Source organism: Bicyclus anynana, chromosome 22 (genome assembly GCF_947172395.1).
Source record: "Bicyclus anynana chromosome 22, ilBicAnyn1.1, whole genome shotgun sequence".
Taxonomy (NCBI): Eukaryota; Metazoa; Arthropoda; class Insecta; order Lepidoptera; family Nymphalidae; genus Bicyclus; species Bicyclus anynana.
In genome coordinates this window covers 9273924-9299428 of record NC_069104.1, presented here as the reverse complement: position 1 = coordinate 9299428, position 25505 = coordinate 9273924, and the positions used below count along the sequence as shown (strand labels likewise).

The 25505-nt window shown below is 39.4% G+C and overlaps 1 protein-coding gene across 1 annotated transcript; it reads left to right on the top strand.

Moving 5' to 3' along the window:
- Window positions 1–7251: 7251 nt before the first annotated feature.
- LOC112053557 (probable RNA-directed DNA polymerase from transposon BS) lies at window positions 7252–24927 on the top strand. Its single transcript, XM_052888285.1, has 9 exons — window positions 7252–10217; window positions 12213–12270; window positions 13703–13929; window positions 14840–15022; window positions 15849–16062; window positions 17578–17789; window positions 19617–19796; window positions 22124–22274; window positions 23660–24927. The coding sequence occupies exons 1-9, from the start codon at window positions 7359–7361 to the stop codon at window positions 23824–23826; spliced, it is 4251 nt and encodes a 1416-aa protein (XP_052744245.1). The 5' UTR covers window positions 7252–7358; the 3' UTR covers window positions 23827–24927.
- Window positions 24928–25505: the final 578 nt, after the last annotated feature.

The following is a 25505-nucleotide window of genomic DNA, read 5'->3' as shown; positions in this document are numbered from 1 at the left end:
TTTTTACTAAAGTTGTGTGCATTTTAAGAAATTAAATATCACGTGTCTCAAACGGTGAAGGAAAACATCGTGAGGAAACCTTATATACCAGAGAACTTTATTAATTCTCTGCGTGTGCGAAGTCTGCCAATCCGCATTGGGCAGCGTGGTGAACTATTGGCCTATACCCTCTCATTCTGAGAGGAGACTCGAGCTCAGCAGTGAGCCGAATATACGATGTAGCATTGCTTGTAATGCTGAGTTGGGTCCCTTTACTGGGTTATGCCACACATCGCAGGATATTGTCCTGACGATTAATAGAACAAATTGTGTTGTGTAGCATAATTCTCTAATAAAGCTTTTTTCTTTCTTTCTTTCTATTATCATTCTAACAATACCATATATTTTACATTATATAATATAAAATGTATACTAGTCACACTTTTATTATATAATGCAAGCTATGGATGCCCAGTTTGGGTGTAGCCTTAGTTATCGAGTGAGTGATAGGTAGATCGTTTTTATTATTTTTCTTTATCATGCATGTAGTCATATACCGCGTAGTAGCACTTTTCGACTAGAAAGTCTCTTAATATCTTCATGAATGCATTATCTTTTTCCTCATTCGGTATGTGGTGTGGTAGGTTATTGTAAATGTTTTATTGACATAACATATCGGCTCGAACTGTGTAGTATTAATTTTGACCTATAAGTAGGTATATCTATAATATAAAAAAGAATCGCAAAATGCGTTGGAAAGCGCATAACTTATCTAACAACGCCTGGACTAATTTGGCCAATTGTTTTTTTTTAAATGTTCGTTGAAGTTCTAGGATGGTTTGGGGTAGGGTAGGGGGTAGGGGTAGTTGAAAGTTTACATCGAGTATCACGTGGACGAAGTTGCCGGCGTCCACTAGTGCTTAATAATTTATATTATAAGGTTATTTAAGTACGCCATAATATTATGCAAGGGAAAACTGCGGCGTTCACTGAAATGCAAAAATACATTCTCTGAGGACTTAGCGCGAAGCTTTTTTGAAAATGGAATTTATGCCTACTCCAGTTAAAAGCCTTCTGCACGCTACTGGTCGAACTGAGTAGACCCACGAGCCACGTATTGTAATGACGTATGGTGTTGCTATGGTTACTCATGGTCTTGGCACCTCTTACCATAAGTGACACCTGAAAAAGTGTTACTGCGCCTAATAGGGATGATGACAGTTTTTTAAATTGTATATAAATTAAGAGTATGCTAATAGTCCGAGACCCAGTAACAGATATATATGACCAAGTTTCTCTCAAGTGATAATTAGTAAAACGCAGCAGAAAATCGAACTATGTTGCCTCGTGAACGTCAGCTGAGGCTCGGTGGGGGGGATAAGCAGTTGTAACCTCCCACGCTTGAAGAAAAAAAAATACATTCACTCATTTTCTCTCGGCTAAAAATTTATCAAGTTATAGCTAACCCAATACCTCAAAAAAAAAAAAAATCAGCTGGCTATAACATAGTACATTGTACGTCAGCTGATGGCTAGATCCTGGGAAAAAAATCTTCACTTTCAGTGATATCCTCTCGCCTAAAAATTTACCAGATGATAGCTTATATGTAACTATTGATAAATGTATACGTCAGCTGGCCGTATCTCGGTGGAAAAATCGTCAGTTGATACTTTGAAGGTCGTTACGTACTTACTTTCGGAGTTACAGGGATTTCAAGAGTTAGATTTGCGGCGCTGCCGCGGATCCCTGAAAAACGCTCCATACAAAATGGCACGAACTAGTGACGTCGTTGGCTCGCTGATCGTTAGATTTGTATGGGCGTTCAAACAAAATCACCAATATCTTTGTTATTTGTGTGTTTATGTTTATAGTTCATTTATTGAAAAATGTCACATTTAATGTAAGGAAGCTAAAACTGTATGAATTTTTATCTAATTACGAGAAAAAAAAAATTGATAGATTTTGAAATTTTATAATCTTATTTATTTTGCAAATATCCAAACATTCTTTGCTTTTTCTGTATAAATTAGTTAACATTGACCTTATTTACCCGAATGTATCATAAAAATCAATTTATTCAAACCTAGTCATCATCCCCATTGCAGGCCGCGTACCTACTATAAATATCTCTAAAATCATCGATCGTAGATCGTTAGATGGGCCTCAAAGCGTCGCGGAATTGTCATTGGTTTCGCACATTGAGTACGTTGTGGCTTGTTATTTTACACTTCCAAAACGAACACGAAGGCATAAATATGGGATTAAAATAAAAAAAAAACAGTAAATATTTTTTCAAGTCCACGTCCACTCACAACATGCGCTTGTTACGTATTAAGTTAAGATGTGCGTGCACGTCTTTGGGTAATGACATAAAATTGTGCGTTCTTTAGTATGGAGGGGCCCATCTAACGATTTATATCGATGTTTAAAATCGAATCTTTTGGTTCTCTTCGTTGCTAAACAGTACATATCGAGTAGGGCTGAAGTACTTATAGATAGACTAGTTATGTCTTCGGATACGGCTAGGTACTCTGTACCTACACAAAAAAAGAGCTAATAAAACAAACAATGATATGGAATTAATGAGCCACGAGTCTAAAAAGAACTAGCTTTGCTCGCGTCAATTACTGTTTCGTATTTTCCTCCTAACATAATTAGGTCGCATTGTATGTACGTAGGTAGGTATATACGAGCATACTGTACGGTGGTACATAACTGAACCAAATAAGAGTTGGTATTACGTCACAATAGGTTATTATTGTTCTTTGAAGAAATTGGCCCATTAGGTAAGTGACGTAGATATGATATAGGTTCGATTTCCAGCTCGGGTTTTCATCATCATCATATCAGCTGATGGACGTCCACTGCAGGAGATAGGCCTTTTGTAGGAACATCCAAACATCACGATACTGAGCCGCCTGCATCTGGCGTATCCTTGCGACTCGCTTGATGTCGTCAGTACACCTGGTGGAGGGTCGCCATTTCAGTACCTTGGGACCCCAACGTCGATCGGCTCTTCGAATTCTGTGTCCCGCCCATTGCCACTTCAGCTTCGCAACTCGTTGAGCTATTTCGGTGACTTTGGTTCTTCTGCGGATCTCCTCATTTCTGATTCGATCACGCAGAGATACTCCTAGCATAGCTCGTTCCATCACCGGCTGTGTAACTGTGAGCCTTCTTACGAGGCAGTCAGCGACCAAGCTCGGGTAATTTAGAATAGAATAGAAATAATTTAGTTGTTAAGATGGTTATAATAATTTAGTTGTTGTGTTGTGCACAACACATAACTACTTAATAACTTATTTAGAATTTAATATTTTCTAAATTGGTTGTAACATAAGAGGGTTCCAAAAACTATATGAACATTCCTGCAGTATGTGATTCTGCTAGAATTTGTACCTAGAATATCAACGTAGATCGGTAAAAAACATATAAGGTACCAGCTATCACAGTTTCCACCTTTCCCTGCCCTTGCCTTAGTCAATCCAATTTCTCCCCCCCGGTTGAGCGATATCGTCTTCCCATCGCTGCTTCGGTCTACCGACTTTTCATCATCATCATTAACAACCCTTATTTGGCTCACTGTTGAGCATGAGTCTCCTCTCAGAATGAGAGGGGGACGCGGATTGGCAGATTTCACACACACATTAATTAAGCCGCCATTTGAGACACGTGATATTTAATTTCTTAAAATGCACTTAACTGAAAAGTTAGAAATGCATGCCCCGGAGCGGATTCGAATCTACTCCCTCCGAACTGAAAGCAGAGGTCATATCCGCTAGGCTATCACGACTACGAGATATCTACGTAAATCTACATAAGTATACTTAGTTCGAGCTACCTACGTAAAGCTAAATAAAGATAATTAAAGGAGTACCTTACGAATCACCGATCACGTATGTATATGGACCCCGGTACCCAAGACGTAAGATCATGACGTTAATTTATAAGTAGACACTCCCTACGTTGATGAATCAACGGCTCCAACCATAATACGAGCTACATATAAAGTTGATTTGTATACGTATATTCTCTGATGAACCGGTTGTTATTTGAAAAACCTCCGTATTGTGGTCATCAGTTGTGATATACCCCGCGCTCTGTGTACACGTATTTATATGAGTAAAATGATAACTGTGATTAGCTATATAATAACTTGTAATATGCACTTTTAAACAAACACCATTCGTTCTAGTGTGTTTTAACATAGTTTTTTTTTTCGAATCGTTGTGTTCTGAGTCCGGCTTTGCAGCCTTGGATGTCTAAAGTCATTTTTTTTTAATTTAATAGTTTTCCTTGTTCAACGAGTGCGAAGATGAGGTGGTTTCTTGTTATATTTTTAGGTGAGTTTATTTTATTGTTAATAAATTTTAGACTTTATGATTAATGTAATAGATATCAAAGTCGTATGTAAGTGTTATTGGATTTAAATGTTATTTAAATCGAGCAAATATTGGTTTATTCAAATGTTCATTTTATGTCATGGATCATTAAAGCTTTTAATGTTCTATTATCCTTATTTGTAGATTTTTGCCAATGTTATTTACCTCCAAAGTTAAACATAAAATTCATATGAATATAAAGTGATAAGGTCAAAGATGTTGATAAATAATGCAATAAATAAGTCATTATTACGATTGCGTGATTTTATGACAGACAGATCTGTGTCGTAATTGTAAAATTGTTTATTTGAGACTATAAATGTTTTTTTTTTATTTCAACTGATTTTTCGTTGAATGTGGCCGATTTGGATTGTCTGGTATCTGATGGCTTGGACATTTGGTGATTCTTAATTTTCGTTAGTGTAATCGATTTTTAATTAATTAATGGTTTTTTTAATTAATTGTGTCCTATTAGGATTGACTTCAAAATGTATATTGGTCATAATTTAGACTTTGGATGCGTGGCCGGGCATATACACAACCTCGATAACTGTACAAGTTTTTAAATTGATGGTACACTTTAGTCCCATACATGTTAGGAAGTCACTACAAAAGGCCTATGTCCCGCAGTGGACGTCCATAGGCTGATGATGATGATGATGAAGATGGATGATGATGATGATGATGAATATGGATGATGATAATGATGATGATGATGATGATGATGATAAAACTTATGCTTCAAGAGCATAACATCTTATCGTTTACTATAAGAAATCATGATACCTACCCAACATGGAATAGGTAATCCTTTTAGAATTTGCTAAATAATTCTATTATAAAAAAAATATAAGAAACAAATAATAACGAATAGCTTGCTGGTCATCTCCATTCGATAAGTCCATTATGGGTCCAGGTCCAAGTCCAAGGTACAGGTACTCTTAAAACAGCGCCGGAAAGCCAGTTTCTGGCTTTCCGGCGCTGTTCCGGCTTTTTTAAGAGTCCGAATCATCATTATCAACCCATATTCGGCTCACTGCTGAGCTCGAGTCTCCTCTCAGAATGAGAGGGGTTAGGCCAATAGTCCACCACGTTGGCCCAATGCGGATTGGCAGACTTCACACACGCAGAGAATTAAGAAAATTCTCTGGTATGAAGTCCAAGTCCGAATAGCTGTGCTAAATTGAAACAATCTCATTTAATTGTTAGTTACCTACGAGATGGCGTCGATAATCCATTTGATCATGCTATGGCTCCGATCATATACCATTAAATTAATCATCCAAGTAACAGATCTTTGCTAAATTAAATTATTTGATATTGTTATTGATGATTAAATCATCAATAATTAATATTAGTAAGTAGGTTTTTTATTTTACAAAATTACCTTATCTTTTAAAATTAGACCAATATTCCCGTTCAACTCTAATTAGTCGGAAACACTAAATTAAAAAATTAATTATCACGTGTTTCAAACGGTGAAGGCAAAATATCGTGAGAAATTTTCTTAATTCTCTGAACTGTGAAGTCAGCAAACCCGCACTAGGCCAGCGTGGTGGACTAATCCTTAACCCCACTCATTCTGAGAGGAGACTCATGCTCAACAGTGAGCCGAATATCTTTCGTTCGAGCCCACGACCTATCGGTGTGATTTTGACCCCTTTTACTCATTACTGTGAGGTTACTGAGGCTTCTATTTGATCATGCTGTGGTTCTGATCAAAGACCATTCTAGCAAGCAAAATGTATATACCTATGTAATGGTCTCAACTTAGATCTGCCTCTGTAGCCAAGTGGCATGTTGATGCTCTATCTACGATCGCAAACGCTTCGAAAATTAGAAATATCACATGACACATGATCAAGATCTGTTATTATCATACATTTTTAGACAGGTCTCATGATCAAGATCTGTCATTCTCATACATTTTTAGACAGGTCACATGATCAAGATCTGTCATTCTCATACATTTTTAGACAGGTCACATGATCAAGATCTGTCATTCTCATACATTTTTAGACAGTTCACATGATCAAGATCTGTAATTCTCATACATTTTTAGACAGGTCACATGATCAAGATCTGTCATTATCATACATTCTTAGACAGGTCACATGATCACGATCTGTCATTCTCATACATTCTTAGACAGGTCACATGATCAAGATCTGTCATTCTCATACATTTTTAGACAGGTCACATGATCAAGATCTGTCATTATCATACATTTTTAGACAGGTCACATGATCAAGATCTGTCATTCTCATACATTCTTAGACAGGTCACATGATCAAGATCTGTCATTCTCATACATTTTTAGACAGATCACATGACCAAGATCTGTCATTCTCATACATTTTTAGACAGGTCACATGATCAAGATCTGTCATTCTCATACATTTTTAGACAGGTCACATGATCATGATCTGTCATTCTCATACATTTTTATAGTTTTCAAAGCGTTTGCGATCGTAGAAAGAGATTTGACGTGTCACTTGGCTTCAGAGGCCGAGGTCATTGATTCCCGCAAGGAACGGATCGCTGAAGTGCCCCCAAGCTGCGTGCTGTGCGGCGAAGCCGGCCATCCCGCGAACTATCGCGGATGCCGGAAGGCCCCACAGCCAGGCAAGCGAAGGGGCAGGGCAGCGGGCCGCAAACCGGCGGCACCCAAAAAGCCCGCTCACAGGTTTGTTCCAGCGCCGGTGCCTACCACCAACGCTTGGAACAAGCCATTGTACGGAGCGCCTAACGCTCCTAGTGCGGCACCGGCTTCTCCGGTCGCCAAACAGCCTCCGAGGGCCGCTCCTGCGGCCCAACCCCCTCTCTCGGCCCCTCAAGCCTCGTCCAAACCTTCATACGCGACTCACTCCTTCTCGGATGTATTCAGTATGGAAGAATACGATCTCTTCATTGAGAAATATAAAGTAGACCCCCTAAGGGCAATAGGCGAGCACAGTATCATGCTCCGCGCGATCGAAAACTATAAAAATTTTCTAAATGGCTCACAACGGTAGATTAAAACCACATTCCCTGACTGTCGGCTTCTTCAATGCAGACGGGCTCACCGATAAATTACTCGAGGTCCGCGAATGGATAAGCGACCACAAACCGGACATCTTTCTGGTGCAAGAGACCTTCTTGAAACCTAGCCTTCGCGATCCCAAAATAGGGAATTACCTAATGATTAGAAACGACCGGACCACCCAAAGGAAGGGAGGTACAGCTATATATCACAGAAGGGCTCTTCACTGCACTCCTCTTGATCCTCCCGAGCTTACTAACATGGAAGTCTCAGTATGTCAGGTCAGTATGACCGGCCATCCGCCGATCACACTGGTTTCAGTTTATAAACCCTGCGGTAAACGTCTCTTAGAGAGTGACATTCAGACACTCCTCTCCTTAAGTGACTCCGTCATTTTGGCCGGTGACTTTAACACTCTAAGAAGACTGACTGACCGCGACGATGCTAATTTCATTTTGCTCACCCCCGACAAACCAACACGTTACCCGAGACTGACGGACACACGAAACCAAACTCCGAGCGTACTGGATCTGGCACTCCTAAAGAACATCACTCTTGAAGTGAGTCCTTTGGAGGTGTTCTCGGATCTGGCCTCGGACTCGGACCACAGACCAGTTATACTCCAGCTTGGCCCCCCGCCCTCCACGACACCCCCGACCAAAACTATAATTAATTACGGGAGACTGTCTGAGCGTCTCAAGTCCTTGGCTTCACAGCACCTAGATAAAATTCCTGACGAGATAGAAACGTTAGGCGAAGCGCTCGCAGCTTCTTCGAACCTAAATGGCCATATTCGCGAAGCAATAAAAGATTGCACCAAGGAGGTCCCTGCCTTCAGCAAGGCCCCCTTGTTGTCGGACCTACGGGCCCTACTAACGGATAGAAACGCCCAGCAAAGACGCTACGAATCTGAACCGACCCGACAAAACGCGAGTCTACTTTGGACTCTCGGAAGACGGTGCAAGCGTCGCTTGCGCTGGCGTTATGACAGACAATGGGACGACCGACTGAGAGAGCTCGAGCCATCGCACGTAGCCTTCTACGACGTGGCAAGATATCTCAAAGCCGACCGCCTCGCAGCCACCCCACCTCTCAAACGCCCTGGCCTCCCAAACGCGATCGAGGACATCGATAAGGCCGAATGCCTAGCCGACAGTCTGGAAGCCCAGTGCACTCCAAGCACTACGGCATTTGTAAAATCACACGCGAAAAAAGTGAAGTCCGAACTCACTTCTATCTTATCTCGCCCCCCGGACGGAGTCGAAATTACCCCTACGTCATGCGAGGAAGTCTCTGCGGTTATCAAGGGCTTGCGCAAAAAGAAGGCTCCGGGGCCTGATACGATTAGCAACAAAGCTTTAAAGCTTCTCCCGGTCCAGATAATCAACCTCCTGGTGAACATCTTCAATGTTCTCCTAGCTCACTGCGCCTTCCCAGACGCATGGAAAGAAGCCACGGTCATTGGCATCCACAAGCCGGGTAAACCCCGCGACCTCCCGACTAGCTACCGCCCAATTAGTCTTCTCAACACCATTGGCAAGGTGTATGAGATAATCATTTTGAATCGTCTCAAAGCCATTTGCGATGAAAAGCAACTTCTCATCAAACAACAGTTTGGATTTCGATGTAAACACTCATGTGTTCATCAAGTGCACCGCCTCACGAAGCACATTCTAACCGGTTTTAATACATTTCATAACCCCATCGCCACCGGGGCGCTCTTCTTTGACGTAGCTAAAGCGTTTGACCGCGTCTGGCACGAAGGCTTGATATTCAAACTAAACCGTTTCGGCGTACCAAACAAAATGGTACGCTTGCTACACAGCTTTCTGTCCAACCGCACCTTCAGGTACCGTATAGACGGCACTCTCTCTTCACCCAGACAGATTCGCGCAGGAGTCCCTCAGGGCTCCGTGCTCTCCCCGCTTTTATACTCGCTCTTCACAAGCGACATTCCCACCGACCACCCGGGCGTACACGTCGCCCAGTTTGCGGACGACACCGCACTGTACGCGACGGCAGTAAACCGGGTCCACATTAGAGCCCGCCTCCAGAAGGCGGTAAACATTATAGGTAAATGGTTCCGCCTTTGGCGTATAGAAGTCAACCCAGAGAAAAGCGCAGCCGTGCTTTTCACCGGCAAAGCGGTCTCCCGTCTCAAGTCCGGACTCAAAGAAGTCTCCCTTTACGGAGCACCCATCCCCTGGCAACGTACTGCCAAGTACCTAGGCGTTACCTTCGATAACCGCATGAGCTTCTCCATGCACGTTAACAAAGCGAGAAAAAAGGCCGCATACGTAATGCACCGCCTTTACGCTATGATAAATAAGAAAAGTAAATTGTCCCTCCGCTCAAAGCTAACGCTTTATAAAACTACGATCCGTCCGATCTTAACCTACGCTAGTGTAGTGTTTGCCCACCGTCCCAAAGCGACCCTTAGGCCGCTTCAAACCCTACAGAATCGTTTTCTGCGTCAAATCACGGGCGCGCCGTGGTTTTTACGCAATAATGACCTCCATAGAGATCTAGAATTACCGACAATAGCAAAGTACATGAAACAGCTCTCTCAAAACTATTTTGACAGAGCTGCCATCCATCCCAACCAACTAGTGGTTGAGGCCTGCAATTACACTCCCAACCTAAACGCTAACTGCAAGCAGAGGCGTCCCAAGAACGTCCTTTACGATCCAGACGATGACATAACAACCGACAATGCTTCCCAGGTAACACAATCACAAGCTACACAGCGTCTTCGCCGGCGAAGACGAGGTCCCCGATATCTAACGTCACCCGGACGTGGGTTTTCTAACTCACGATCTTGGGGGCGTCCGGACTGATTCACTCAGGTCACGGTTACCTCCTCCAGAATGGCCTTCTAAGCCGGTCCGAGTCTCATAGGAGACGCCCTTAGAGAGCCGTTCCGTCCTCTATCTTTCTTTCAGCCTTCGGGTCACATCAGGCGATGCTTCTGCGCTCGCCCAACCCCCCCGGTGACGCCGTAGTGGTTCCGCAGGGAGCTATCGGCACCTACTCAGACAGAAAAAAAAAAAAATGATTTCTACATTAGATACAGAACCTATAGCTAAAGAAGCTTTTCCTTTGGAGATATTTTAGAAAGTGAACATCAGTTCAAGTTGCAGAAGAAAGAGGCACTTTCCCTTGCAAATAATTATATTTGCATCGTTTTACCATTTAAGTACAACGTGGTACAACCGTCGACTATAAAATACGCAATTTGGAAATTCTTTTTTTACGAGTCGTTACATTAAGTTCCATCATGGCTGTCAAGTAACCTCAAAGTAAGCGTTAGCTTATGTTATGAATACCTACTTAGAAAATTGATGAGTATACAAAATTGCCTATAATGTAAATTATAAATAGGCACAGGAAAACACCCATGGTCGTCACATATATATTTTCCCGTTTTGGGAATCGAATCCACATCATCGTACTCTAAAATAAGACGAGCACGTTAGTACCAGAGTTATAATTAAACATTTAACCAAAAACTAAATAACATCATTTCACATGGTACCATCAGATGGTAAAAGGAAAAGAGGCGGACCGCAGAAAAGATGGGATGACGAAATCAGAGAAATGGGTGGAGTGATGTGGAACAGGGTGGCTCTCGACAGGTGTGAATGGTAAAGGTTGGAGGAGGCCTTTGCCGATTGGCAAACAGATCATCAAAAATTAAACAAATTACAAATACTAGAATAAGCTAATTATTATTTTACGTATGAATAAGTAGATATTAAGTTTTTATTCAAACATTGTTATTAGGCTAAGTTTTTTGATCGTAATTGCCTTTGCAATTATTATTATTATTATTAACATCATTTCACAGTATATTTACCCACTCATTACTACATCAAACTAACTTAATTATATTTCGTATAGGTAGTTACACTATATACAACCTATACTACAGTCTTTCTTGATGAGTACTGTTTACCAACAAACAAATTAAAAATGAAGATATAAATCACTAATCATTTCAAACCTAATAATAATTATATTTAACTTTATCTTAAATTAATGAAAATAAATTTGATTAATAAGCTTAAAACAATTACATATGGTTTATAAATTTTATACAGAAACAATACATAATTTAAAATAAATAAGTTATGAAATGCTTCAATGCTACCTTCATTTCTAATTTATTTGTTGGTAAACATAAGTCATCAAGAACGGCTGTAGTATTAGTTTTAACTACATAAAATACTTTAACTTGAACACAAGACGACAGTCGATATTTAAGTCCTAAATTATCAGAGGACCCTACTGCTTCAGTTGCGACCTACCACTGCAACCGGCGGCAACCAATAGCGACCAGTGTCAACACAGTGCTGCCAATTTAATTTAAGTATAGCACGCTACGCCACTGGGCCCAGGCCTTTAATAATTAACTTATGAATGAATGGTATGGTGGCAAGAATTTTAGCAGACTCAGAAGTGATTACAAAAATAAGAAAATTAATGTCGAATAAAGGTTATGGTACACAATATTTGTCAGGACAACTTAATTAACAAATTAAACTGTAACCAAAATAAGACCCTAGAATGGCAGAGAATGACCTTGAGCGAAGTCACGCACTTGTGAACGTTTTTGTGTAGGGTTAAAGGCGCCTTTGACTGTTAACAAACACTCCTTTTTCCACTCAAGTCACTCTCCCCGCCTATCCCAAGTAATCTATAAAAAATTACACAAGAGATGTGGACGGCTCGAACGCCACGAGCACACTGAAGCCGTCGCCGTCCGTATCGCAAGTCGCTGCAACGCGGCGATAACAAGAATATTGGCTGAATTTCCGCGTTGTACAAAGGCTGATCCTCAAAAAATGAGCCACCTCTCACCAGTCGTCAAAGTCACCAGTCGTCAAAGTCACCAGTCGAGGCAAATAATTTAAAGAAAATTTTTGGCATAGATCGAATTTACCCTCAAGAGATATAATAAAATACTCAAAATCTCAAGGTAAAAGGTGCATAAATGACATTGAGCAAAAAACGCAACTCTTTTAACTTTTTAGTAACGCTACAAAAAATACTTCTCTCACACCAGGCGAGTAAACTTTTGCCGTGAATATTTAATATTGCTTCCATAGTGGGGTGTCATTCCAAAAATAAAACGCGATTTTTAATGACACACATGAGACCCATGAGACACTTTATAAATTCGGGCCAGGGAATCGGTGTGTTTTTGAGGCTATAATTAATTTTATCAGATAGGTATAAACCATCTTAAATTACTAAATGCTTTTTAATTGCCTTAAGTTGTTACCGGACCCATTGAGGGCGGGCATTAGAAAAATTAATACAATCGTCACGAAGTTAACCGGTTTCAGAATATCATCTACCGTACAATATCTATCTCACGGTCGAGTCTGGGTTTCCCCTTAATTCAAAGGAATTTCAATTCCAAGATAAGTAGGTACTTATTATTTTTACGATTAAATCAGCTGGTAATATGCTTACTGATTAAGTCTACAAGTAGCCATGGAGAAGTTCTGATTGTTTGTAGCGCATGGTACGATACGCTTTTTTTGGTACATCTGTGACTCTGACGGTCTGGAATAACTCCCAGACCAACCAAATAAACAAACCAATTTCAAAAAGCGACAAGTCTTCACGAAATATCGAAAACCACTTGACGTACAAAGAAGTTTTATGAAGGCCTTCGTGGCGCAGTGGATTTACAAGACGTAGGTCCTGGGTTCGATTCCCGGCTGGGCTGATTGAGTCTATCTTAATCGGTCCATGGCTGGCTGGTCGGAGGCTTCGGCTATAGCTAGTTATCATCCTACCGGCAAAGACGTACCGCCAAGCGATTTAGCGTTCCGCTACGGTGTTGTGCAAAAACAGAAAGAGGTGTGGATTTTCCCCCAACTCCTAACAAGTTAGCCCGCTTCCATCTTAGATTGCATCATCACTTACCATCAGGTGAGATTTTAGTGAAGAGCTAACTTGTAACACGCAGGTTCGCTAAGAACGGATTTTGCGTCCAAAAAAAAGGATCCTTTTTTTTTCAAAGTTGTGACAATTAATATGTCATAGTGGTGTTCTGTTACTTTTGGTTTCTGAGTTGCCAGTGGTCTGGGTGTCAGGCACTGAAATCGTTACAATTTGTGGCAAATAAGAATAAGTTAGCTTTAGTTACTTACTGTATTGTTAAAAAAAACAGTGGCCACACTGAGGTTGTTTTAATGGAAAAGTTCCACATAACCCTCTCATATCCCAGTCATGTATTTTAAGAGATCACCAGCCTACAAAAAGTATAAGTTAGATATAGTTTCTTAATGTATTGCTTTTGTTCTAGTGCCATTAACGATATGCAGTTCAAAATCCGCCATCACTCCGGAACTGCTGGAGACAGTGTTTGGAAGTCCTCACAATGGGACAGTGGCCATAGAAGCAGCACCACCTGCTCAGGCTAAACCAATTCTACCAGAAGCATTGCCAGATTCCGCTGTAGCAGACTACGCAGACCAGTCGTATGTTCCATCAGTAGCTGACTACGATAAATTTGACTGGACACTTACGAAGGTAAGTACAAGATAATCAATTATTAATTAAAAATGATTTATCTTCAGTTTAAGACAAATTACAGGTTTTTCATCATTTTCGGCAAGCAAATCCGCATACGAGTATAACGAAATTTTTTGCCGAGAATATATATCTATTACTACATATTATAAAAATTAAAAAGGAAATGTACTAAATTTAAATTATGTCTAAAGGCTCAGGCGTCGTTGTATTCGTCCGAATCGACGATCATTGGTAAAGTGCCCAGAAGGCTGGCAGTATCGCCACGTTGTATGGCAATACTAATTCTTTGGCCTAAATATAGGCCAGCCTTCCAGCCTTAATTAAAAATGTATTTTAAATATCAAATTTTATATAGATGCTTCAGGAGTATACAGAGTACTATATACTTCTAAAGCTTCTACTTACTAGAGGACCCGGTCAAGCTTTGTTTTGACTTTTATGCACTTTTTCCTTACCTCTACCCTACCCTACTTCTACCCCTACTTTTGACGGCCGCCATGGCGCAGTGGTATGTGCGGTGGATTTACATGACGGAGGTCCTGGGTTCGATCCCCGGCTGGGCCGATTGAGGTTTTCTTAATTGGTTCAGGTCTGGCTAGTGGGAGGCTTCGGCCGTGGCTAGTTACCCTACCGACTAAGACGTACCGCCAAGCGATTTAGAGAAACCGAAAGGAGTGTGTATTTTCAACCTCTTCCTAACGAGTTAACCCGTTTCCATCTTACATCAACAACATCACTTATCATCAGGTGAGATTGTAGTCAAGGGCTAACTTGTAAAGAATAAAAAAAACAAACCTTGCCCCTGCCCTACCGCTATCCTACCCCCTACCCATACCCTACCCCGTATCTTATCCTCGTATGACTTAAAATGGGAACTATCCTGAATAAACTAATCCTTTCTTTGCAGCGAGTAGCATCAAGTTCGAGAGAGAACTTCCTCCTGTCTCCCCTAGGCCTCAAGCTGGCTCTGGCAATTCTAACAGAAGCATCGACTAGTACTACTAAGAGTGAGCTGTCTTCTGTACTGGGCTTCGATAACGACATGACAGTGGTCAGGAGTAAGTTCCGGTTCATCTTGGAGTCGTTGCGGGTAAGAAATTCAATACTTTTGAAGTAAATATTACCTCTGCCTCTGATTCCGGAGGTAGGTTCGAAATCGGTCCTGGGCATGCACCTCCAACTTTTCAATTATGTCCATTTTTAGAAATTAAATATCATGTAAGGAAACCTGCATACCTGAGAATTTTCTTAATTCTTTAAGTCGTGGTGGACTATTGGCCTAGCCCCTCTCATTCTGAGAGAAGACTCGTGCTCTGCAGTGAGCCGAATATGGGTAGATAATGATGAATGATGATGAATATTTTTTTAGGATTCCATACTTCTAAAGACTAAAGAAAAAGTAACGTCAGACAACAAACTTTTTATTTACAAACAAAGTAATTCAAAAACTTCCACTGTCTAAGTAACAATTCCCTGTAATAAAGCACACGTTGCATTTTAAAATACGTAAAAAAATAACACAAAGGGCTCCCGGCAAGTCAAGTAATTCAAAGTGAAACAAGCCATATTATTAAGGAACTACAAACCTTTTTTGCTACTAGTACTCGATTTCTGTAAAATATAAGGATGTGGCATATAAGGGACATAATTAAAGATCAATAATTTACTTCGAAAATATTCATTTTAGAACACATGTTTCTTGGACATTTTTAATTAGTTTCCGTTAAAGAATATAACCCTAGAGTTATGGGAATGAATTCCAAATCACACCCTGTATTGTCTATTTACTCCGAAAATATTTATTTTAGAACGCATGTTTCTTGGACATTTTTAATTAGTATTCGTTAAAGAATAATCGTAGAGTTAAGGGAATGATGAATTCTAATTCACACCCTGTAAATAACGTTTGTTTACAGACCAAGTCGTCTCACTACGTGCTAAACCTAGCCAGTAGAATATACCTCGACGACAATCTGATACCAGGCCAACACTTCGCAGCGCTGTCAGAGAGTCACTATAAAACTGAAATCAAGAAGTTGAACTTCGGCTACCCCGTAGCAGCCGCTTACTATATTAACCAGTGGGTCAACTATACCACTGCTGGAAAAATTACAGACTTAGTCAATGCAGGTTTGTTATCTATACTAATATTATATAGCTGAAGAGTTTGTTTCTTTGTTTGATTGAACGCGCTAATCTCAGGAACTACTGGTTCGATTTGAAATATTCTTTCAGTGTTAGATAGCCCATTTATCAAGGAAGGCTATGGGCTATATTATCCCCATATTCCTACGGGGACGGGAACCACGCGGGTGAAACCGCGCGGCGTCAGCTAGTATTTTATACTTGGATTTACGTTACCAATCTGTGACCTAGATATAGGACACTGAAGTTAGTCATAGCGTCCGTGTTCTAAATGTAGGGCATCCGTTTGTTCAAACTTATTGATAAGCATGTCTTAAACTGGACTGAACAACAGTAATGAATTTGAGTAGGACGTGTTGATTACAAAATATGTAAAAAAATCACGATTGACCTACGGGAGTTTCGTTATTTAAACGGGTATTACCAGAAATATGCGTAAGATAGATGTGTAAGATAAATATTACATACTATAGCAGACTTACCGTAGTTTTTACCCGCGTAATTCCCATTCACGTGGCAATACGGGGACAAAATATAGCCTATATAACTCTCTGATAATGTAGTTTGTACTAAATTTGACTTAAACCACTGTTCATCCAATAAACAAGGTTAAATTGTTTCTAATTCGGAGCTTTTACTATATCAGTATAATATACTTTTAATTCATGTAGAATAGGACAGCCGCGAAATCTATTCTCTATGATATAAAGAAAAAGTCAACTATTCATATACTTATTGTATTTTTAACCGACCGAAACAGGAGGAGGTTGTTTCTTTATGTTTGTTACCTCATTACTTTGTCATTTACTAATCAATTTTGAAAATTGTTTTTTTGTTTGAAAGAGTATACTTCCAGATTAATACCATTCCATTTTCATGAAAATCGGTTGAGTAATTTTGTGTTAAAATGAAAATAACTGAAATACGCCTTTGAAGTCGGTTCCATTTTTGTGTTAAAAAGATTATTTTAGTCACAAATTGTTAATAGGGATGATGACAGTTTTTTAAATTGTATACAAATTAAGAGTATGCTAATAGTAAAGCAATTTTCTAAAAGTAACAGGATATCTGCGATCATTACTTTCGGAGTTACAGGGATTTAAAGAGTCAGATTTGCGGCGCTGCCGCGGATCCCTCAAAAACGCCCCATACAAAATGGCACGAACTAGTGACGTCGTTGGCTCGCTGATCGTTAGATTTGTATGGGCGTTCAAACAAAATCACTAATATCTTTGTTATTTGTGCGTTTATGTTTATAGTTCATTAATTGAAAAATGTCACATTTAATGTAAGGAAGCTAAAATTGTATGAATTTTTATCTAATTACGATAAAAAAAATTTATAGATTTTGAAATTTTATAATCTTATTTATTTTGAAAATATCCAAACATTCTTTGTTTTTTTTTTGTATAAATTAGTTAACATTGACTTTATTTACCGGAATGTATCATAAAAATCAATTTATTCAAACCTAGTCATCATCCCCATTCTAATTTCCAGATGACGTAGCAGGAGCCACCGCTTTAGTGTTAAACACAATCTTCTTCAAAGGCACATGGCAACATCAGTTCAACCCGAACGTCACCAAGCAGGATGTCTTCTACACCTCAGCTACAGAGAAGAAAGACACCACCTTCATGCAAGTTAGGGACAACTTCTTCTACGCCGAATCTAATAAGTTGAACGCCAAAATTTTGAGGATGCCGTATTTGGTGAGTATCTTTTTTTCTCCTTTCTCTTATAATGAAATGAAAATTAAATGAAATTTACTTTATACACCAAAAAGAATAATAACAAGCAAGAAATTAACTTAAAAACTAATGTACAATTGGCGGCCTTATCGCTAATGAGCGATCTCTTCCAAACAACAAATCCAAAAAGAGAAAATAAATACAACGAATAATGAATAATAACGGGTGTACACATAAAAAGAAAAGTAGAAGATACATTACACTTAGATAATAATATATTAAATCAAAATCAAAATATATATATAAAGACATACGAATATACATACATACCTACCAAAAATTACATATATACCTACATAAATAAAAATACATACGAATAAATATATATATATTTCGGAGGACTGAATAGGTATGGGTCAGCTATGATGGAATCTTGGAAATAATATTGCCAGTAAATAGCAAAATAATCACTTTAATGTAATCACAAAATTATTTAACAATAACAATTAATTAACAATAATAAATTGAATGGAAACGCGGTAAGTTTTATGCCATGAGGCCGTTCGTCCCATTTTTTTATGACAGTTCTACTTTTTCTTTCCATATTCCATATTCTTTTTCTTCTTCTTTTAAAAACGTCCAACGACATTCCAACTGGCCATGTTACACATGTACAGGCCTTCATGGCATAAACCTCACCCAAGTGCAGTACTTGACGTTTCCTACTGCCGCCATAAGATGGCACTATTATTATCTAATCTCCGACATATATAACATAAACATACATAAATTTTATTTAATTAAATACTCTTATACTGTTACTCGGCAACCTGTCCTTCGACATTGAGCCGTTCGTCTGTTGGTTAGAGGTTATGGGTCATCAGAAGGAGTAAGTCCATTAATAAATCTCCTATTATGCTGTATTCTAGCTATCTTTCTTGGTGAGTATCTAAATACAGTTTCGTTTTCATACATTTCTACACGACATCGTACCGGAACGCTAAATCGCTAAAACTAACCATGGCCGAAGCCTCCCACCAGCCAGACCTCGACCAATTAAGAAAACCTCGATCGGCCTCACTCGACAAAATTGAAATAAAACTGTGAAATTCCTACCCACAAAGTACTAAACTTAACTGAGCAAATAGTAAATTTGTCATCTATAGAAGAGGTTTCATTTATTTGTAAATCATATTAATCATTCCTATAAATAACTCCCAAAGGTTACGGCTGTATTTATATAATTATCACTTATTGATAGGTAAAATTCTTGAAAAGCGTGAATATAATATTTACTCGACGACAAATCTATTAAGCTACTGCTTTGTTTGAGTATTCATAATTATACGGTTTTAGACATTTTAAAAATATAGGTATAGTACTTACATGGTAATTAATTGACATGAGTATACCATGCAATTTTATTTATTAAGTAACGGACGCCTTTATACGCGTGAATCATCCCGCGAGAACCATGTATTTTTTCGGGATATAACGAGGTTTTATATTGCTCCATAACCTCTCTATCTTCCAGTGAAGGCCCCATTAAAATCGGTTCAAGATTAGATCGGACAAACAGAAAGACAGACAGACATTTTAAAAAGCTTGTTTATGATTTAGTATCGTGCAAATAGCTTACTAAGCAGCAGCAGCACTGACAGTATGAACAAACACAGTTATTTTAAAATCACAGACAAACACTTCAATTTTATTTATAGATATTGATGATAATTATTTTATAATACTTACAGAAAATATAGTCAACTTCGGCAGATCTATCAACTAAAAAAACCGGATTTGATTGAAACAATTTACTTTATAATAATTAGGTATCTTTAATTATTTCAGGGTAACAAATTCGCCATGTACATCATAATACCTAACTCTTTGACTGGTCTGGATGAGATCTTCAACGAGCTGACGGAGTTACGCAGCGAATTGTACTACCTGCAAGAGTATTTGGTGGACGTCACTATCCCGAAGTTCCAGTTTGAATATACTTCGATATTGGATGGAATCCTTAAAGAGGTGAGTCAACTATTATAAACTATTTCAGAAATTTTTAGGGTTTATGTTGACGGCAGTTTATTATGATCATAAGACATTCCATTGACCATATAATAGCCAATAGTCAATAGTCATTTATTTAAATTAGGCTTATTTTACAAGCGTTTTCGAAACGTCAGGTATTAATTATTAATTAATTAATATTATATAAAAATAAGTCGGGTTTTCCTTCCTGACGCTATAACTCCAGAACGCACGAACCGATTTCCACGGTTTTGCATTCGTTGGAAAGGTCTCAGGCTCCGTGAGGTTTATAGCAAAGAAAATTCAGGAAAAATTTCAACGTAAGGTAGAGGTAGGGTAGGGTACGGGTAGGGTAGGGGTAGGGTAAGGGTAGGGTAGGTGTAGGGTAGAGGTAGGGTAGGGGTAGGGTAGGGGTAGGGTAGGGTAGGGGTAGGGGTAGGGTAGTGTAGGGGTAGGGTAGGGTAGGGTAGGGTAGGGGTAGGGTAGGATAGGGGTAGGGTGGGGGTAGGGTAGGGTAGGGGTAGGGTAGGGTAGGGGTAGGGTAGGGTAGAGGTATTTGAAAGTTTACATTGCGTTTCACGCGAACGAAGTCGCGGGCATCCGCTAGTTACGTAACGTGTTTTTCTCGGAAGGAACGGACTACATATCCGTTTACATATACTAGTAATGTGGTTTCATACAAAATACACACGAAAGTGTATAGATACGTCACGGGGACATGTAAGTGACGACAATGGGATGTTTATATTATAACATTACGTCCTGTTGCCGTTTCGTTGTATGAAAGAAAGAAAGAAAGAAAATAAGTTTATTCACTTTTTAGTGACACAAACAGTACATCCTATCTTAGATATTATATGACTGTCTGTGACACCAAACAGAAAGGGTTTACAGCTCATCATTAGCCGTTCATCGCAGGAAGGCAATGCCTAGCGCTGATTTTCAGCTGAGACCCGGGTGACGTCACAGTAAGTTATAATTACAAACTAAATAACCAATCAAAATACTTTTAATACATTCAAATGTGTTAAAAGTGCTAACCCTGTTTCATATGCAGCGACCTTAAATAGTATAGGTACTTAAATGTTCACCTTTAAACTAAATACCGTATAACAACAAAGTGGATTGCTTTATTTTTTCCCCTCTGATTCACTACGGCATGTTATTCTCGTAACTCCTTAGGTTTTCCTCTTCGAGTAACAACATGCCGCTGACGTCATAAATGACAATTTGGGTATTTCCTTCACGATTGATTGCGCTGCGGTTTGCGACCGACATTGGCATAAATCACGAAATTGTTTACTACCTAATACGAGTAGTTACTTGCGATTTTATAAAATGTACTAGCGGACGCCCGCGACTTCGTCCGCGTGGAATTTAGTTTTTAACAAATCCCTCGGGAACCATGGATTTTTTCGGGATAAAAAGTAGCCTATGTGTTAATCTAGGCTATAATATATCTCAATACCAAATTTCGGTTCAGTATTCGAGGCGTGAAACAAACATTCATATTATCAAAATCATCAGTTTTCACAAATCTCGGGAAACCTTGGATTTTTTCGGTCTATGTGTTAATCCAGAGTAAAATCTATTTCCATTTCAAATTTCAGCCAAATCGCTTCAGTAGTAGCGGCGTTAAAGAGTAACAAACATCCAAACATACATCCAAACATCCATACAATCTTTTGCGTTTATAATATTAGTAGGATAGTTATTTAATGAGTAGGTATACAAATTTGGCTTCTTTAATTTTACTACCTACCAGCGGCGAAGATCATGCTTCATGCATTCATGTAAACCGATTCCCGGCGGGTTACCTTTAAAATCTATGCATATTCATTGTTGTACTGTTTCTCATATATCTACAGATACACCTGTAAATATATGAGAAACCGATACCGGAGTTAGTACCACGCTGAATGAATTTCCTTTTCTTTGGGACGGCTTACCTTCGTCTAAATTCCATCCTTCGCCACTGCTACCTACGTCTATTTATATATGAGTAGCTGACGCCACGCGGTTTCACCCGCGTGGTTCTCGTTCCCGTGGGAATACGGGGATAAAATATAGCCTATAGCCTTCCTCGATAAATGGGCTATCTAACACTGAAAGAATTTTTCAAATCGGACCAGTAGTTCCCGAGATTAGCGCGCGTAACAAACAAACAAACTCTTCAGCTTTATAATATTAGTATGGATTAAGTACTCTTAAATTCCGCAGCCAAGGTGTATATGACGTTTCTCTCTTCTTAATTAAGTCTTTATTTTAAGTTAAATTAAGTTCTCTTCTTAAGTCTCTTTCCTAATAACATTTTATGATTTCAGTTGGGAATCCGGCAAGCGTTTGAAGACACTGCCTCTTTCCCCGGCATCTCCCGCGGGCAGAGCCTGGGCAGTCGGATGAAGATCTCGAAAGTGCTGCAGCGATCTGGCATCGAGGTCAACGAACTCGGCAGCGTCGCGTACTCCGCTACAGGTCATTTGAGAAACTTTAAGCATACATTTAAGATCAGGGCTTTGAGGGCCTCCGTGGCGCAGTGGTATGCGCGGTTTATTTACATGACGGAGGTCCTGGGTTCGATCCCTGGCTGGGCCGCTTGAGATTTTCTTAATTGGTCCAGGTACCCTACCGGTATGGACGTACACTCCCGATGGTCCGCGCGGGCCGGGGGGCGTGTAGCGATGAATGAAAACTCCACGACTGATACACCTCAAACCCCGCCCTCACGATTTCACACCGCGTAGTCTTTCCCACCGTTGCCCGCATATCATGGGAGTGTCATCAACGAACTTGCCAGAATGACGGCCTCCGTGGCGCAGTGGTATGCGCGGTGGATTTACTTGACAGAGGTCCTGGGTTCGATCCCCGGCTGGGCCGATTGAGGTTTTCTTAATTGGTCCAGGTACCCTACCGGTATGGACGTACCGCCAAGAGATTTAACGTTCCGGTGCGATGTCGGGTAGAAACCGAAAGGGGTGTGGATTTTTATCTTCCTCCTAACAAGTTAGCCCGCTTCCATCTTAGATTGCATCATCACGTAACATCAAGTGAGATTGTAGTCAAGGTCTAACTTGAAAAGAATAAAAAAAAGGTAGACTATTTGTATGTGTTGCGTTCCGTGACATCTCGTGACGAGAGTAAGATAAACGTCGACCAATAGCGGTAGAATCGAGAACATCGTTTTTGGTGCGTATTTTCACAAACACGATACCTTTCAGTAACATTTCATGTGCTTTGAATACCTGCGTATTTATGGAGACTTGCTCTGCGACACGCAGGTACCAGACCTGCGTGTCATGTATGGCTTGTAGCCATGTGGCAAGTCCTAAACCAATTTTGGATATTCTTTTACCACTAAAAAGCATAGCTGGGCACCGTTAATCAAATAGTTAACTTCGTTAATCGGTAATCAGTTACAAAAAAGTTAGCTTCGTTAAACGTTAAAGCGTTACATTCCGGAAGAATTAACGCAAGTTAACGTTAATCGTTAATCCGTTAATATGACTGGTTAATATTGCATTTTTATATCGTTGTGTGAGAACCCCATTGGAAAAATAAAGGTGACCACTGGGGAAAAGTGCCATAATTTGTTTTTAGTTGATTTTATCTATAATTTTAACATAAATATAGTAATTTGTTGATTTCTTTGAATAATAATTCTTTCATAATTTCTTACTTGTCTAAACCTGTTAATAACGTCGCTATGCTAAAAAGCCACATTATTTGTGAGTTGATAGGGTATATTTTACCCCCGTATTCTCACGCAAAAGAGAACCACACTGGTGAAACCGCGGAGCGTCGGCTGGCACTTTATAAATGAACTGCAGCTTTACATATAAACATGAATTTGTATTTTACAGAGATCGCCCTCGAGAACAAGTTCGGAGAAGCCTCAATGCCGAATGCCGAAGTGGTCGCCAACAGGCCGTTCCTGTTCTTCATCCAGGACGAGGCGACGAGACAACTGCTGTTCACCGGACGAGTGTCCGATCCGTCCGTCGTGGACGGAGCTTTCAAACTGCCATAGAAATGTATTAATGTTAAAGTTATATAGTTATTCTTAAGGTGAAAAACCACACATTGGCTGGTATATGTTCTGTATGGTATTTAAAGGAGATGGTCCAAAGTACCCTGGCAAAAGTAAATAAAACTGTTTTTTTAGACTATTATTGATTATACAAATCTACGAATTTACGTTAATTCTTTCGAAATAATGAATCTCTCCCAATAAATGCAACGCTATTAAGGGTAATAATGGCGGAGTCGATTTGACGTTTGCTGTCAATTGTCAAGTCATAGTTGCTCTATGGGCGCCATCTTGTTAAAACTCAAAAACTTGGGTTTTAATTTTATTAATTTCTTTATATTTAGTTACACTTATTTACTCATTTAGATTGTAATAAAATCTTTGTATTTTTTACATTTTAATGATACGGGGTACAAGAGTGGAGCTGAAATGGACCATCTCCAATGACAATTTAGTATTCAATAAGAAATACTTGCTAGTCAAACTGTTTCCGTCGTAGTATATCGAATAGTGGGTATTGTATAGTCCAAAACTCCGATTCATCCCTTGTGACTCGAGAAAAAGCTTCAGGGGCCCCATTATAACTATTATTATCACTCAATATTTGTCAGATATATTATGATGCGTGGGTTTTCTCCGGCCCGTGTGATGGTGGCTTCCTTCTGATTGGTGGGGGGGGGGCTGATGGTGGGGAGGGCAGATATATTATTAAATATTCTATATATCCAGTACCTACCTATAGGATTTTTGACGGCCTCCGTGGCGCAGTGGTATTCGCGATGGATTTACAAGACGGAGGTTCTGGGTAAGATCCCCCAGCTGGGCCGATTGAGGTTTTCTTGTTAGGATATATGGTCAAATGATGACAAAAGAAATATTTACATTTCTCTACGCACGTTACTGATTTCTTACCAATCGAGGCCGAGTTCTTACCAATATTGTACAGGACATATCCAAACCCAACGTGTCCAATCGACCAAGTGGAAAATCACCTAAAAAGAACAGTTCAAATTAAACTAAGAGACAAAACAAAGCATTTTATATTTGCCACAATAAAGTTCATGACATACCTACGATAAATAAAAGTGTACAACCTAATAATCTTTTGTTTTCCTAAATTAACTATATGTATTTTACTTAATATTTTATTAAATACGAAATGCACTAACCTTCTTTATACTTTATTAAGCTTCTAAATTTGGGAAGACTATGAGAAATCCAGAGTTACTGCAAACTGATTTAATTTCTAGATGCATATCCAGATACAGTATTAGAATCCACAAATTTTGCCAAGAGCCTTACAAAATTATGAAATTGCCAGGATTACGGTGCGTCGCTGATAATTTGGACCTCAGACCTCTCTTCCATTTGGAATCTGAAAGGGTGATTTGGAATATAAATCCACCAGCTTCAATGAATTTTACCAGGCTTACTGTTTTTATCTCTGTTAGAATAATTACCAATGATAATGCTAGTCATATCAAGGATAAAGCTTGGAACGTGTTCTACAGAGTAACCCCGAATGATACTTACCAAGAATTTCTGGAGACCCGGAATAACAAAATATACCAGTGGACCAACAAGGTAGTTCATGATCAGAAATTATTGGTAAGTATGGATAAATATTAAACGAATAATTGAACAAAATTCTGAGAAGCAGTTAGCATAAACATATCATT

Bases quoted from the DNA above. Each gene is read 5' to 3' on its own strand.
- LOC112053557 (XM_052888285.1), top strand. From the start codon at position 7,359: ATGGCTCACAACGGTAGATTAAAACCACATTCCCTGACTGTCGGCTTC. The intron at 10,218-12,212 runs TGATTCACTCAG...CGTTGTACAAAG, and splicing joins GATCTTGGGGGCGTCCGGAC to GCTGATCCTCAAAAAATGAG. The intron at 19,797-22,123 runs GTGAGTCAACTA...TTATGATTTCAG, and splicing joins TGGATGGAATCCTTAAAGAG to TTGGGAATCCGGCAAGCGTT.